A 16,903-nucleotide genomic window follows, 5' to 3' on the forward strand; every position below is an offset into this window, starting at 1 on the left:
ATGCTGCGCATGCAATTTGTGGTGTCACTTCGCCTGAGAGTGTACAATGGCGAACACACCGAAGGTGTTATGCAGATGGTGTGGACCTGATGATCATGAAGATGCTAGGTGTCCAAAGTCGAGAGTAAACTTGATCACCGTCGGGACGGGCGAAGAAGAGGTTTTGGCCGTCACGCGGCAGCAAGCGAAAGTGTACCCCGACCCGGCAGAAGAAAAGAAGAGACTAGAGGAAGCATGGACAGAGATCCAGAAAGCAACACAAGCAGAAATGGCACACCTGAAGGACACACCTGTTACCTCCATACGAAACTGTGTAGAACAGAACATCGTACGGAAAATTTTGGAAACAGAGGTACTAGTGAAGATAAATGATTTGCTCCTTACAATGCCTTAGCTCCCATCCGCTCTCATGAATATTGCACCAGCTTCGAATATACTAGGAGAACAAGGTAAAGGGAAGGAAATTACTGCAGGTGGAGAAGACCAAATGTTACTGGCCCTTACATTAAGATGACATCCCGTAGTCGTCGAGATGGGGATCTTCGGACATGTTCTCACAGACACAATAGTCGATAGAGGGTCTGGCGTAAATGTTTTGCCCGAAGAGACCTGGAAGAAGCTTGGATAACCGACATTGTGGCCTCGTAAATTTCAGTTGCTGACAGCAGATCAACATGGTTTTAAACCTCTGGGCATCCTCATGGCACAGCCGGTAACAATTGGCACTCAGCCGTTCCTGTTGGATTTCGTGGTGATTCCGTTGAAACGAAAAGGATACGACGCCATCCTGGGCCGCAGATGGCTTATTGAAGCGAGAGCTCGACACGACTGGAAAAAGAACACCTTATCACTGGAAAATAAAGGCCGACGATTTGTCATTGATCTGCACACTCAAATGGTCGGCGAAGAAGCCCTGTTGTCAGATTCCGAAGGCGAAGGTGAAGGGGATGACGAAGGGAAGAAAAGAATGGAACTTGATGAAGAAGGCGTATTAAGATTGGAAGGAGGTTCGAGTGATGACGATCTAGATTCGTTGAATGGCCTTTTTCATTGGCAGATAGAGGATTATGAGCTATTTTCGAGTGTCAGCCGACTGGATGGTTTCGGCGGTGTTTCTGTAGCCGACGGATTGGCTGTTGTCGGTGTTTTGTATTTTGTAGCCGACGGGTAAATAGTTTGTAGCGGATGTAATGTTGTGGCCGACGGACTCCTTCGGGAAGGTTCGGCGGTAGTATTTATATCTCGCCTGGGATCATTGTAATCATCTATCATCTACTATTATTGATATTGTGAAGCATAATGAATGTTCTGGCATATGCGAATATAATTCTGCTATTCGTGTTTGTGTTCCATTGTCTGTATGTGTTGATTTCTTTACCAGTACGGTAAACATTTGGCGTCGTTGCCTTATGAATCTGGAAGGTGGGAGGAATGAAGATTAATGCCGAATCAGCTTAACAAGGATCGAAATAAGGCGAAGGGAAAAGATGAAATCCATACTGCACAAGAACATTTAATTCTGGCACAGCAGGCAGACTGCCGAAAGAGATTCCAGAAGCTTGCCGACGGAAACAGGAGTGCGGAGGAATTGTTGGAGGAGACTCGGCAGCGGGTGGAATTGGTGGAAGAAGCACGGGAGGAGTTCTCGACTTTGTGTTCGCCAAGGGAAGAAAATTCAGACGGAAGAGCATCAACTCGCACGGCTCGCAGTGCCGAGGGAGCACGAGCGTGGAGTGACCTCTTCGTTCGGGATAGACTTCCGGCGGAAACAACTTTAGAAGATTCTTCTTCTTCACCAAAGTTTGCAGCTGTCGACACCTCCGGTGTGGGAGAGCAGTCTGCCGGTGTGGGAGTGCAGAAAAGAGGAAATTTGCGGAAGCACGAGCGGAGGTTGGAAAAGTATCCCAAGCAGTAACACCTTCGGACACCGCCGACACTTCAGCGAAGAATTCCGTAGAACAAAACATAGTACGACAAATTTTTCAAACGGAGGTGCGAGTAAAGGTAAGTGATTTGCTTCTCACCATGCCTCAGCTTCGATCTGCTCTTTCAAATATGGCAGGAGAATCAAGTCTCGGGAAGGAAAAGTCACCGGGAGAACCAAGTCGACAAAAGGAAAAGGAAATTGCTATTGGAGGAGAAGATCAGATGTTGCTGGCGTTGACATCCGAACGGCACCCTATAGTTGTCGAGATGGGAATACTTGGACATGTTCTCACAGACACCATAGTTGACGGAGGATCCGGCGTAAATGTATTGCCAGAAGAAACCTGGAGGAAACTGGGACAGCCGACATTGCGGCCTCAAAGATTTCAGCTGCTGACCGTCGATCAACATGGCATTAAACCACTGGGTATTCTCATGGCACAACCAGTAAACATTGGCACTCAACCACTCCTGATGGATTTCGTGGTGATTCCGTTGAAGAGGAAAGGCTATGACGCCATCCTGGGCCGTGGGTGGCTTATCGAAGCAAGAGCTCGACACGACTACAAGAAGAACACCTTATCACTGGAAAGTAAAGGCCGTCGATTCGTCATTGATCTGCATACGCAAATGGTAGGGAAGAGGCCCTGTCGTCAGATTTTGAGGGAGAGGAGGATGAAGGTAGACAATGGATGGAACTGGATCAAGAAGGCGTCCTCCGATTGGACGGGGGATCAATGGATGACAACTTGGATTTTGTCAACAGTCTCTACCACTGGCAAATGGAGGACTATGAATTATTTCACAGCTGCAATGTTCTGTCGATTGAGAACAAATATCCAAAGGAGTTTAGTGAAGTACAGGAGGGGGAGGCACCATTGGATGTTACACTTGCCCATGCATTCAGTGAAGGGGAGACAATCAAGTATAATGAAGCTACTTCGCTAATGATGAATTTGGGCGACGAGGCAGAGCCGAAGAACATACTAGTCGGAGATAATTGGGATCCAGTACTCAAGGCCGTGGCATTCAAGATATTTATGGACTACAAGGATGTGTTTGCATGGACATACAAGGACCTCAAGGGAGTACTGCCGGAATTGTGTGTGCACCGCATCCCGCTGGTGGAGGGAGTTGTACCTGTACGAAAGCGACCCTACAAGATGAACAAGAACTATGCGGCAAGGGTTACGGAGGAAATCAACCGGATGCTGGAAGTTGGCATTATCTTCAAGGTGCAGACTAGCGAATGGGTGTCGCCGATAGTCATTTCATTGAAGAACGATACTACTCAGATTTGGATATGCATCGATTTCAGATGCTTGAATGTAGTGACGATCAAGGATCCTTTTCCGATTCCATTCACAGACAGCATTCTGGAGGAGGTTGCGGGACATGAAATTTACTCCTTTATGGACGGGTTCCCCGGATACAATCAGATTTCTATAGCGGAGGAGGATAAGTTGAAGACAATGTTTGTCGTCAAAGATGGGGTCTATGCGTACAACCAGATGCCATTTGGGTTGTGTAACGCGCCGGCCACATTCCAACGGATTATACTGCATATCTTCGACAGGATGTCTGTGGGAAACTTCAAAGCCTTCCTGGATGATTGGTCAATATTTAGCATGGAGGACGGACACCTGGCAGCACTTGGTGAATGTATGGAGAGATGTCGCAGAGCACAGCTAGCATTAAATCCCAAGAAGTGCAAATTCATGGTTCTGCACAGAAGACTGCTCAGACACATTGTTTGTAAGGAAGGGTTAAAGACGGATCCCAACAAGGTGAGAGTCATTCTTGAAATGCAACCATCTACTAATGTGACGGAGGTAAAGTCTTTTCTTGGGCATATAGGTTATTACAGGAGATTTATTAAAATTTTTGCCAAGGTGTCCCAACCGTTAGATAAGCTAACCTGCAAGGAAGAATCATTTAGATGGGATAAAGAGCAGGACGAGGCATTTGAAGGGCTAAAGGTACGACTAGCTACGACACCCATCCTGGCATATCCAAACTGGAATAAAGAGTTTCATGTTCATGGGGATGCCTCCAACTATGCGATTGGCGCGACCCTAGCACAGAGGTTTGCGACAATGGAGCAATTAAACTGACGACCTTGGACGGACAGGAGATGGCTCAGTCAGTTAACGGATCTAAATTGAAAATATACCATGCAAGAAGGATGTCGTCGTTGCCCAGTACTCACATGAATCCTCCGTTGTCATCAGTAAAGGACTGTGAGGCGACGCCGACAACTAAAGGCACCTTTGGTATCTAATTTTGAAAAAAACAAAAAGGGGCCCCGTGGACAGAAAAGCCCCGCGAACAAAAAAGCCCCGCAAGCAATAGCCTGTCCGCGGGCGAAGACAAAAGCCCCACGGGCAACAACCTGTCCGCGAGCGAGAAAGGGAAAGGCCCAATAAAAGCCCTGCGGGCAGCTTGTCCTCGGGTTTTAAACTTATAAAGTTCCTCCGCCAGAAAGGACTGCGGGTATACAAACAAGCAATTTTCGCCAGACTTCAAACTTCTTAACTTCTCCGTTGATAAGAGTCTGCGGTCAGTTCCAAATGGATGTGCAATTCTCTTGTGCGTGATAGCTGCCATTGCGGAGGAAATTGGAAGAGACAGAGTAGGCATTCGAATCTCACCTCGTCCTATACATAATCCAACAGTTACATAATCCCCCTGCTCTAGGATTATGTTATTTGCATCTTACAGACTTGCGTTTTACATCAGGCGAGGATGTGGAAGACAAGAAAGAGTAATGCAGTTACCATTCCTCAGTTCGGAAGGCCTTCTTAGGAACTCCAATTGGCAGGGATTCATGAAGGGCCGCCATTGTTAAGGACGTAGCACACCTTGTTCATATAGACGCCTGTTCTTCAAACCCCGGTTTGCCTCTGAGATTTGCGACAAGCGGCTGCTCTGCAGCGTCTCTCTCGAGGATGCAAAAGCATAATTGGAGTTTGATCAGAATGGAAACTTGAATCGCATTGCTAAAAGAAGCAAAGGGGGGATCTACCTACGTGTAAGCAGCAGGAGCTCAGAATTTTGTGAGGACTGAAAAATTGCAAGATTCCTTCCGCGGGGTGAGATTTTTTTGTAACGGACGGAGGAAATATATATATATGGAGGAACAAGCCAATTTGCATGGAGTCGGCAGGCAAGCGGAAGCCGTGGAAGAGTCAGTTGGCAGCAGATATGGAACAGAATTCAAGAGTTTTGGAATCAGGGATTCGAGTTGAAGGCCCCTCCGAATCCAGTAGCAAGAAATAGAAGACCAAGGAGGAACTCACTTATCTCACCGTCCAGTTCGAGAGTCTTAGTGGGAGCGAGTGTTGGAGGTGGTGGTAGGAGACCCCGGAGGCAGACCAGATTAAACAGATTTTGATGCGGGCGCAAGGGCATTGGACCATTCAGCTTCCCATCTTCTCCATTCGATTGTTCGAATCAATATTGCGTACCATGATAAAGACATATAGCGCTCGGAGCAGAACAAGTACATTCCTGTACAAAAAGCAGCAGATGACGGTGTCCTTTAAACCTAGAGATTTCACTAGGGTTTTCGGCATCCCTGGCCCCGACGGGAGGAAAGTGGAAATCAAAAACCATAAACTTTCACGGGAACGGAAGGAGCATTGGATAGATCTAGTGTGCCGAGATCTTACACCCATGGAAAGGGAGGCAGCGGTTCAGGGGACAAAGTGCAGAGGGCTTCGTAGGGAATTTATTCGGGAGGGTCATTGGTGGTATATCATGGACGTCATCAAGAGCAGGTTGACAGGCGCCACTCGAGCTTCGGATATAGCATTGCCGCAAATTGTGTTTATGAATGGTATCATGCAGGGAGTGGTATATGATTGGGCCTCAGTGCTTGTCGACAGGATGGAAGAATTTATGACGCTTCAGCACCGAACATTTTTTATGCCGCACCATGCCATCGGGCTGTTTCTGGAGGCTGCAGCTAGCCAGATTCCAATGGATGGCTTTGAGGCTCCTCCAAGGGGCAAGTTGGCAGACGGGGAGCCTCCCATATTCTATTGGCGACACTTGGATATAGGAGGATCAGCAGCAGGTCACAAGAGAGTACTCCACAGACTGGCTGCTTCCGAAGAGACAGATAGCGAACGGGAGGGCACTTCGGTGATTGACGGGGCTAAGTCCGTGGAAGAAGAGGAGAGCACATCGGCAGAAGTTGGTGATGAGGCAGCGGGTAGTGGGCCCACATTCTTTACCCCTCCTCAGCTGTCAACTTCGGCGCACTTGACTACCTTTCCGACAGTCATTCCGCCGTTTGGTCAGCGCCATACCCTGGTCCTTATGACTCCTCTAGCGGAGGCTGATGTCCCATGTACAATGATGGAGGTGGTCCCACAGGCAGCGATAGATGTCCCACGGATAGTCATCGAGATATTGTCGACGGCTATAGCGGAGGTGATTCGAGTTGTACCAACAGATGTCACCATCGCAGTCTCACAGAGGGCACAGGTTCCACCGCCAGAGCCTGAGCTGCAAGTTCGGTTGGAGGTCATTGATTGTGATGCAGTTGTCATTGTTTCATCATCTTTTTTAGCAGAGGCCGAGTTAGCCCAGCCAGTACCGGAGGAGAACAAGGAGCTCACTTAGTCAGACCAATTGGAGGTGATGGATAGAGCTATGTGTTTTTGAGGCAGCAGTTCCGACTCACTCCGGCCAAGCGGGGTCTGTTCATTCAGTCTCCTAGGCATTCAGGAACATCACTGGCAGTACTAGAGCCTCAGCTTGAAGAGGAGGGAATGCCACATGCTGTGGTTGCGCCAATAGCAGAGAAGGCGACACCGGATGTGGGCATGGCTCCCACTGATGAGGAGGAGAACAGTGATGCGGAATGGTCATTGGAGGACTTCGCCAAGGAGGATTATGGGTCAGATGAGGACAGGTGCCGGGATTACCTCAGGACTATGAAGTCTGCGTTGAAGAAGGGACACGATGTGGCAATTCAGGCCCTGACTCGGCGAAGGGAGAGGCATTTGATCAGAGCATATATCCGTGGGATTTGTCCTCGCCAATTTCAGACTTGTTTTGTAGACAGGGGCTAGCCGACGGTGGAGACAGCTGAGATGTTGGCAGAGTGGGTTACTGAGTCAGAGTTGGGACCCAGTGACACCCCTATGATGCAGCTGGCACATGAGATTGTGTAATTGTACAAGGATGCTTACTATGGTCGTCGGTGTGTGGAGGCAGACAGGGTTGCAGCAGAGAGATCATTGACAGCTGAGAGTGAGGCTAGACAGAAGCTAGCTGCCGACTTGGCCAACCAGCAGGCAGCATGGGCCGCCGAGCCGGCAACACTACTGGCAGATATGGCAGCAGCGGTGCAGGAGAGGGACGTGGCTAGGCAAGGTACAGAGGCGGCGGTCCGAGATAAGGATGCGGCTAAGCACGAGATGCAGTTAGCTAGGACGTAGGCTATGGATGCGGCGCTTCTTCTAAAGGAGGCCGTCGAAATTAATTCTCAGAGTCAGACAGATCTCCGCATCAAGACAGAGCAGGTGTATGAGTTACATCGCCAGCAGCACACTTCTGGGATGCCCCCTTCTCTCTAGTATTTCTTCTGTTGTCTGTAAGTTGTCTCCTAATTTTGTTAGTCGTTAGGAGATGATTGTTTTTTTGAGGGGGATGGTGTTAGCCGATTGGATGGATTCGGCGGTGTTTCTGTAGCCGACGGATTGGCTGTCGTAGGTGTTTTGTATTTTGTAGCCGACGAGTAAATAGTTTGTAGCGGATGTAATGTTGTGGCCGACGGACTCCTTCGGGAAGGTTCGGCGGTAGTATTTATATCCCGCCTGGGATCATTGTAAATCATCTATCATCTACTATTACTGATATTGTGAAGCATAATGAATGTTCTGGCATATGCGAATATAATTCTGCTGTTCGTGTTCGTGTTCCATTGTCTGTATGTGTTGATTTCTTTACCAGTACGGTAAACACCGAGTTGTAATATGTTAAAAGTCGATGAAGGTAAGAAAGAAGAAGGAAATGAATGTCCGACGGAACACAGAGAAGTCGAAGGAGGAAATGAATGTCCGAAGGTACACAAAGAGGCCGAAGAAGGAAATGAATGTCCGAGGCAACCCAGACAAGCCGAAGAAGGAAAGGCGGGTATGATTGAAGTTGAAGGAAAGAACATATAGTACGAACCCAAAAGGAAGAAAGATTCCACTGTACGATCGCGTAGCAAAAAAGTATTACATCAAACCACAGATATAGCAGAAAAGTGCCGATAGCAAGGAAGACACACGATACAACTTGCACAGGAAACAAAGAGGAAGGGTTCAATAAAAGTTTCAGTAGCTCAGAGTGCAGGGGTTATTGACGGTCAGAAGGGGGAGCTAACGGAGTCTATGGTACCAAGCTTCGAGAACAAATTGGGCGATAGGGAAAACCAGATAGAGAGATCATGTATCCTAAATAAACTTGATGAGTGACGATTGCATGAGACACTTGAAATTGAACAGGTTTCAACTTGGACAGTGGATGTTGAAATAAGACAGTCGGAATGAGATCAAACTCAGGAAGTTTAGCGTCAAATGGGTAGGACCATACCAGATACGGGAAGTTGGTGATAATGGAGCGATGAAGTTATCAACACTAGACGAAAAGGAAGTGGCCGACGTAGTGAATCGGTCGAAGTTCAATGTCTACCATGGAAGAAGTAACACACTCCCGTGGATGAACAATTGAGAAAAGATTGTAAGTACTGTATATATGTAAATATTGTACATAATTGTTCCAAAAGTGAGATTTAAAAAAAGAAAAAAAGAAAAAGAAAAAAGAAGAAGCTACCGTATGGATTTTGGAAACCAAGAACCGTACGGATTTCCAAGTAAGCAGTTTGAGTTAGGGTCACCGTACGGCTTTTCCAGCCCAAGCCATCGTACGGATTTTAAAGCCAGCAAACGTATGGCTTCTTAAATGACCACCATTGTACAGATTCTGGGAGCCAGTCACCGTACGGCTTTGTTAAAAAGCTTGTCGTACGGATTTCCTCATGTATACGTTATTTGCTGTACGGAATTTGGGAGTGTCAGTGCGGATTTATAAAAAAAGCCATCGTATGGATTTTCCAACATGGTCACCGTACGGATTTTCTAAAGCAGCCAATGTACGGATTTCTATGGTAAAATCACCGTACAGATTTCAAGATTGTAACACAAGAAACATGTTTGAGTATGGCATACGGATTTTGAGAGTTCTCTTCAAGATACGGATTTTGGCGAGTTCCCTTCAGCGTACGAAGATGAAGGAGAAATTCATATGGTTGGTCATACGGATTTTGAAGAAGACATTGAATCCCAATTTGGCATATGGCTTCCATTCTCAGCACTCGACATATGCCTTCGTGTACGGATTTTTCTGTGTAGCATTAGCAGATTTTGGTGTAACATTTTTTGAAGGGATTTGTCGTACGGATTTTGCATATTGTGGTGCAGGGTTTTTGCATAATGTGGCGTATGGATTCTATAGGTTTGGTCATACGGCTTCTGCATGTTATTGCATTCAGATTTTGAATGGCATTCTAGGTTATTGCATAAGGAATTGACGTAACATGGCAGAGGGTGGCAGGAGGTTTTCTTAAAAAAAAAAAAATGTCGACAAATCAAGCATGCTTAGAATGAGTAACGGAGGATACCAAAGGGAAGGGGAAGCATCAACGATTGCCAGAAAGAGTGTAGAATCGGCAGAAAATGACAGAAATAGTGTGTTTTATGCAGTTTTGTGTGGGTTTTGAAGTGCTAACCCTCGACCCCGCCGGGGGCGTTGCCCACTGGACCCCCAGTCGTTGTAGATATCAGTCATGAAATGTGACCAGTTGAGAAGACTTGAAGTTGCTGCAGGCATGGAGTGTTTGTGTACCAGAGGCACTGGGAGTAGGTGTTAGCCGGAGGCTATCTTGGTGGATGCACAGAGAGCTCGGGAGGAGTGGGTCATCCAGAAGGCAGTACAACGACACTTAGCTCAGTGGACCCAGTGTTGGAAGCAGAGAAAGCAGCACGCGTGGCTATCAAGGTTAGCTTGAGGAGATAGTATTGTGTTAGCAGAGGCTACAAATGTAACGGGATGAATGTGGAAGTGATGTGACAGAAGCAAATTTTTTGTTGTAGTCACTCTGTTAATGTATTTTGTTTGTAATTGTCGTCCGGAGACGACTTTTTCTTTTGAGGGATGATGTCGTCAATAGAAATTGTGTATTAGCTGATGGGTCCCTTCGGAAAGGTTATTGTTATGTAGCTGACGGGTCCCTTCGAGAAGGTTCTTGTTATGTAGCGACATGTTGTATGTGGCCGACGGACTCCTTCGGGAAGGTTCTTCGGAAAGTATTTATACACTCTTAGGGAAGCATTGTAATCATGGAAGCATAATGTACTATTTGGCATATGCAAATAATAATAAGAAGAGTTCTGCTGTTGGTGTTTGTGTTCATTGTCTGTGTGCAATTCTTAATTAACCTATGTGGTAAACACCACTAGGCGCATTGGCCCCTAGACCCCCAGTCGTTGCAGTTATTAGTCGTCGGAAGTGTGACCAGTTGATGAGACCTGGAGCTACTGCAAGCATGGAGTGTCTATGTACCAGAGGCACTCGGAGTAGGTGTTGGATGAGAGGCTGTCTTGGTGGATGCATAGAGAGCTCGGGAGGAGCTGATCATCCAGTTAGAGGTAGTACAGCAACACTTGACTCAGGATACCTAGGAGTTGGAAGCAAAGAAAGCAGCATGGGTGACTGTCAAGGTTAGCTTGATTAAGGAGACAGTATTGTGTTTAGCAGAGGCTACAGGTTGCAACATGGGTGCAGGCACAGGACGAATGTGAAATTGATGTGACGGAAGCAGATTTATCTTGTTGTATTTAGTCAGTGAATGTATTTTGTTATTAATTTGTCTCAGATATTTTGTAATTGTCGTCTGGAGACGACTTTTTCTTTTCGGAGGGATGATGTTGTAGGTAAATATTGTGTAGTTGACATGATGTATGTTGTCGGTAGATATTGTGTAGCCGATGAGTCCCTTTGGGAAGGTTCTTGTTATGTAGCTGACGGGTCCTTTTGGGAATGTTCTTGTTATGTAGCCGACGGACCCCTTCGGGAAGGTTCTTCGGAAAGTATTTATACACCCTTTTGGGTCATTGTAAATCATCATCAATATGTAATCTCTTGGCATATGTGAATAATAGGAGTTTTGCTATTCTTATCTATTACTCGTATGCATTAATTTCTTTACCCCAATACGGTAAACATATTTACTTTTACATAAATTATCAACTATTTTGCTTCCAACCATCAACATTCCTCACAAGAATGCTACTTTCTACCAACTTTGTGTTAAAATATATCTAGACTAAGCTTGTTTCTTTTGTGTTCTCATTTATCGACTCATTTAATGCATCTTCTCATTGAATTTTGGGAAAAGATGCATTTCTAATTAAATCAATTTTTTTGAGTTCCTGAGTTTTTTGCCAAAAACTGGCCTGTATTTGCAGAATATTTTTCTGGCCTTGGCAAGTTTTTGGCTTTGGCAAGTTTTCCAACTATGGGTGGCTCCACCAGTGGTTTGTTTTGACAACAAACATTCCATTTTGATGATTGTTTTTCATTTGGATTTATCACATAATAAGTTTTCTAAAATTTACCCTCCCTCTCATTTCCATTTGTTTGCTTGTTAGTTTCAATTTTAGGTGCTTGGTGCTGGGTTGTGATGCCTCTTTATACTCTGGATTAGTTACCATACTTTTGAGACCTCTATCCACATTTGTTATTCACAAACATTAACATAGTCATAATCTTTCTCTTTTTTATGGGAAGTGTTGTCACATTGGCAATTGAAAATTGACATTTATAAGAATTGAATGGTGCAATCTTTGCATTATTCCTAACATACATTGAACATTTATAATTATGCTACTTGAATAGTGCAAACCATTGTTGTAGATTTGAACTTGAGCTCCACAGCTAGTATTTTTTCTACTGAAATTGCAGCTTCATGCATAAGATTCATATACTAAATTTGCATATATGATTTTTCCCTCGTCTTTTCTCAACAGCAATTGCATAGATTAATTATCATCAAATTGAGGTTTTCTGTGGTTCTGTTGTCCCATCTTGGTAATGAAAAAAAGATTCTTCAAGATATCTAAAATCTTTGTATTGCTCTGTTCCTGAATATTTGGCATCTTTGAAGTAGATACACGAAACTGAGTGATTATTGACACAGGATGTTAAAGGACCGCAGACTGTTGCCTTCAACTTGCCTAATGATGAGAGAATCGTAAACGAGCGGGGCACTGCCATGGTCATGCTGAAAAATATTGCAGAAGCAAAGTAAAAGATTCAACTGAAGTTGTAATTTTATATTGACTAAAATCATATTTAGTGGAAAGAGTGAATGTTCTATAGCTTAGTTTGTCCTTTGTCCATTTGCTGTTAACACTGATTTTTTTCTAGAGATTTACTAATGCTTTCTAAGTTTTTGCAGGTTTAAATCTATTCTGCTACCCATAGCAGATGCATGCATTTCCAAGGAACAAAAGGAGTATGTAGATTTTGACTCCATGTTCACACATACAATTTGCCATGAATGCTGCCATGGGATAGGCCCTCACACTATTCAACTTCCTGATGGCAGACAGTCAACAGTAAGGCTGGTATGCTATCTGTTAATAACTTACTATGGAAGTCACATTTTGTCTCAAATGATATTCCACTTGGCTTTTATTTCTTGTTCATTGGAAGAGGAGGAGATGAATATATTATGTTTTGTTTGGAGTCAACTAATATGCAAATCTGGGTTGTGTAAAACCTACCATTACATTAAGGAATAACTTTTCTTTGAGCATCTGAGGGATATAATTTTTTTTGGGAAATTCTATTGATTTAATTTCCGTTCAATGGGATAAAATCCATAAATATATATTTTCATTGGGTCTAGCATAGCACAAGAAATTTAGAACAAGTAGTATTAACTGAAATCCATAGCTTCTGTCATGTCCCGTCTTTAGCTCTGTCTAGCAGTGACATGAGCGTTAGCCTATTATGGAGTCTCATAGGCTGGCATTGGTGATCAGGGACTCAGTCAGGGTTTTCAGTGTCCGGATTTGGTATTTCAGGCAGTAGTAGATTAGTTGAGAGCAATTTCTTGATTTTAGGAGGCAGTTCCTTGATTTTAGGAGGAGATTCCTACCTTTTAGGAGGTTGTGACATTTTCCAAAAGTTAGGGTCTATGAGATCACCCCTGATCTTAATTTTAGGAGATTTGGGTGTGTTCCCTATTTTTTAGGAGTATCCCTAGATTTGAGGGTGAGACTGCCAATTGGCCCAGGTTGTCCGACATCAGTCATAGGCAGGTGACAAATTTAGTTTCATGTTTTGGAGGTGTTTGGGTTGTTCCTTGGCTATGTGGGAAATATTTTAATATATTTTAATATTCTCCTAAGTTAGCATTTTAATAATTTAAGTAAGGCTCAGTGTTTAGCCATTTTGAAGTAATAAGGAGTTTTTTGGATCTATTTGGATCGATTTTCCTATGTGTGATTGCCCGTTGGAAAGAGCTTAGTCTTTACTATTTGATTATCACTTGCCAGGACTTATTTGATGCTTGGAGCTATTTGTCATTAATAAAGTAATGATTTCTCTCTATTTGGATGCCTTTATTGGGGAAATAATGTTATATTATAATGTTCAAATGAAATCCACTTTAGGGTTCGATTTGCCTTGGAGAGGGGATATAAGGAGATGGTAACCTAAAAGTATCTTTTATCATTTTGTCAACCTATTTTGGACGCCATTGCTTTGGAAGAGCATTCCTCACCTATGACGCAAACTCTAGTGCTAAGAGCAGATTTGTTGGGACCTAGCACTGAACAAGATCAAATTCAAAGGTTCTTATGCATATAGTTTGATCAAGGCAGGGGATCGATTTCTATTATTGTAGTCACACTTTGCAGGTAGTGGATTTTTAGGGAAGGTGACCACTTTGGTTCAGCTTGGCTTTTCTTTATAGCAACTCACTTGGATCCCATTTTCAGCTGGCGTCAACCTTGTTTGAAGCACATTTGTATTTGTACTATTTTGAAATAAATCAGACTCTACTAGTATGGTTTTAGAATCATTCTAGATTAGTATGTATTGCTGCATATGATTTCTATCACTTCTATTTTATCAGTTTTATTTATTTATTCATTTTAATACTTATATTTTGAAAAATACAAAAAGAAACAACATTCTTCTGCAACTTTTGTTTAGCTCTATAAGATCAAAGAAAAATCTACAAGAAAATATAATTTATATAATTAAACATTATAGCAGCAGCAAAGCAAATATCCATTTGGGATATTTTAGTGGTATTAGAGCTAAATCTTGCCAGCCTATGGATTTGATTACAAATCTATGCATCGAACATATTTTACATGCACAGGAGAGCTCAACTTGAGCAAGGTTTTGGAATTGAACAGGGAAATACTACGGCAGATGAATAGAGAGGAAACAAATAGAACACTATTGATGAGGATGAAAGAGAATTGATGAGGACTCTTATCAATACTTAGTCTATAATAGTCCAAATGCTTGAGAGGTTACAGGGAGATTTGGAGTAGATGGAGTTGGATAGGCAAAGAGGCAGGCAGGGATGCAACAAATCTGCGTCAGTTGTTGGAAGTCATAGATCTCATGCGTCAGTTGGGAGCTCCCTTCATTCCCAAAGACAGGAACGACCTCATATACCTACTACGAATGGACCCTTGCTTCTACAGTTTTTACTTGGTGAGCAGCCAACACAAGTTGATCCACTTGAGATGGGAATCTAGGAATTCGTCATGGTAGCCACAGTTGAGTGGAGAGCTCTACCCCAAGAGGTTAGGGATGTTTTCCTATTCTCCAGTATTGTTCACAGCGCAAGGATACTGCCAAGTTTAGAGGAGATAGAGGCAATAGGCCACAACAAAACAACGATCTTAATAGAGCTACTGGAAGATTTCATTGGCTACTTATGATGGCACTAGTGATTCGAGTGCACGAGCTTGGGTACATAAGCTGGACATTTATTTATCCTTACGAACCATGCTAGAGAGAGAGGTTATACAGTTTGCCATATTGTATTTAGATGGGGTTGCTTATGATTGGTGGCACCATGGTTTGGTTACCCAAAATCACGCCTTGATTCATTCCTATGCTGAGTTCACTAAGCGGCTAATTACTTGGTTTGACCAAAAGGACATCGAACTCTACTATAGGGAGTTAGCACATCTTAGAGAGATTGGACATGTAAAGGCGTATGCTAATGAGTTCCAATGCATTGCAGTTTGGTACTTGATATGCCACAAAAGCGTAGTGTGATGCTATTCATTGAGAGATTGCAAGACAGGCTTAAGGGATTGGTTCGCACTTTCCAGCCGACTGCTCTTAAGGATGCTATTGATGTGACATTGAGACTGGACACCACTCCTACTTATCCATCGGATAAAAGGCCATTCAAAGATTCACAGCCTCCACAAAAGGCCAACACCTCACAACTTAGGGATGGTCAGTCAGCTAGACCTCCTAGGATGGACCCAGAGACAGAGAATGATTTGAGGAAGAAGTTATGCTTCTCATGCAAAGAACCTTGGGAGCCCGGGCACTGTTGTATGGGGAGGGGCAAGGTTCATTTGATTGAGGTGACATCTGAGTATGGTGATGAGGAGATACCTGGGACTGACACTGAGGACAGTCCTGAGGAGACTCATCAAGTGCAATCACAGTTGGAGTTGGACAAGTCGGAGTCATTGGTGACAACCAAAGTGATTATGGCTACCTTATTTGGGTATCCTAGATTCCACACCTTGCGGCTAAAAGGTACATTACAGGGCTAGTAAATCATGAGCTTGGTCGATACAGGAGCTACACATAACTTTAGTGATCAAAAATTGGTTGAGAAACGTGGGTTGCAATCTGAGATATTTGAGGGTTTTGGAGTAAAGGTTGCACATGGTGTAGTTTTGGGCTGCACTAGGAGGATCTCACAGCTTATTATTCAGATGGGGGAGTTTACTTTGATAGATGACTTCTATATTCTACCCTTGGAGGATTATGATGTTATTTTGGATATGTAGTGGCTACAGGGTATCAAAATGTATATTATTGATCACCACCGCATGTAGTTAGAGTTTCTGTCTAGTGGGAAGAACATGATCTTGACGGTAGCTTTAGATGGTGGACCTAAGGAGGTGACTTCTCGTAGGATGGAGTCTATCATTAGACATGATGATATGATTTGGGATACACATTGTTTTGTGAAGTCCAAAATACCTATTCCTCAGGATGGTAGAACATTTCATGTTGATATTCAGTCAGTATTGGACCGACATGGCAGAGTTTTTGGTGACATACCTCCTAGTGTACCTCTGGATAGAGGGTTTGAGCATGGGATAGAAATGGAGGATGGAGCTAAACTAGTGATCACCACCCCATATCGTCATCTAGGGCATACAAAGATGAGATTGAGAAGACCATTCATGAGTTGTTGGACATGGGCTTCATACACCCCAGCTCTAACCCCTTTGCTTCTTTTGTGGTACTTGTCAAGAAGAAGGATGGGACCTTGCAGATGTGTATAGATTACGGAGCATTGAACAAAAAGACAATCAAGAACAAATATCCAATCCCATGTATTGATGAGTTGTTAGATGAGCTTCATGGGGCTATCTACTCCTCTAAGATTGATGTTTGTTTAGGTTATTATCAGATTTGTGTATGATCAAAGGATGTACACAAGATTGCTTTCTGTTGCCACTATAGACATTATGAGTTCTTGGTGATGCCTTTTGGCCTTGCCAATGCATTAGCCACCTTCTAATCATGCATGAACCACATCTTCAACAAGCAGTTAAGGAAATTAGGGTTGGTATTCTTTGATGATATTTTGATTTATAGCCGTACTTGGGAGGACCATCTCAGACATGTG

General features: G+C 43.7%; 1 protein-coding gene across 2 annotated transcripts in view; it reads left to right on the top strand.

Annotated features, from left to right (window-relative positions):
* The window catches only part of NUDT3 (nudix hydrolase homolog 3), a 250,981-nt gene that overhangs the window by 167,340 nt on the left and 66,738 nt on the right, over positions 1 to 16,903 (top strand). For both annotated transcript variants that reach the window (XM_089833188.1, XM_089833189.1), the window contains exons 15-16: positions 12,182 to 12,288; positions 12,443 to 12,611. In XM_089833188.1, coding sequence (XP_089689314.1) covers positions 12,182 to 12,288; positions 12,443 to 12,611 — 276 coding nt within the window. The remainder of the gene's footprint in view (positions 1 to 12,181; positions 12,289 to 12,442; positions 12,612 to 16,903) is intronic.

Source organism: Cupressus sempervirens, chromosome 5 (assembly GCF_028749045.1).
Source record: "Cupressus sempervirens isolate cs-2001-9-10 chromosome 5, ASM2874904v1, whole genome shotgun sequence".
In the NCBI taxonomy this organism is placed as follows: domain Eukaryota; kingdom Viridiplantae; phylum Streptophyta; class Pinopsida; order Cupressales; family Cupressaceae; genus Cupressus; species Cupressus sempervirens.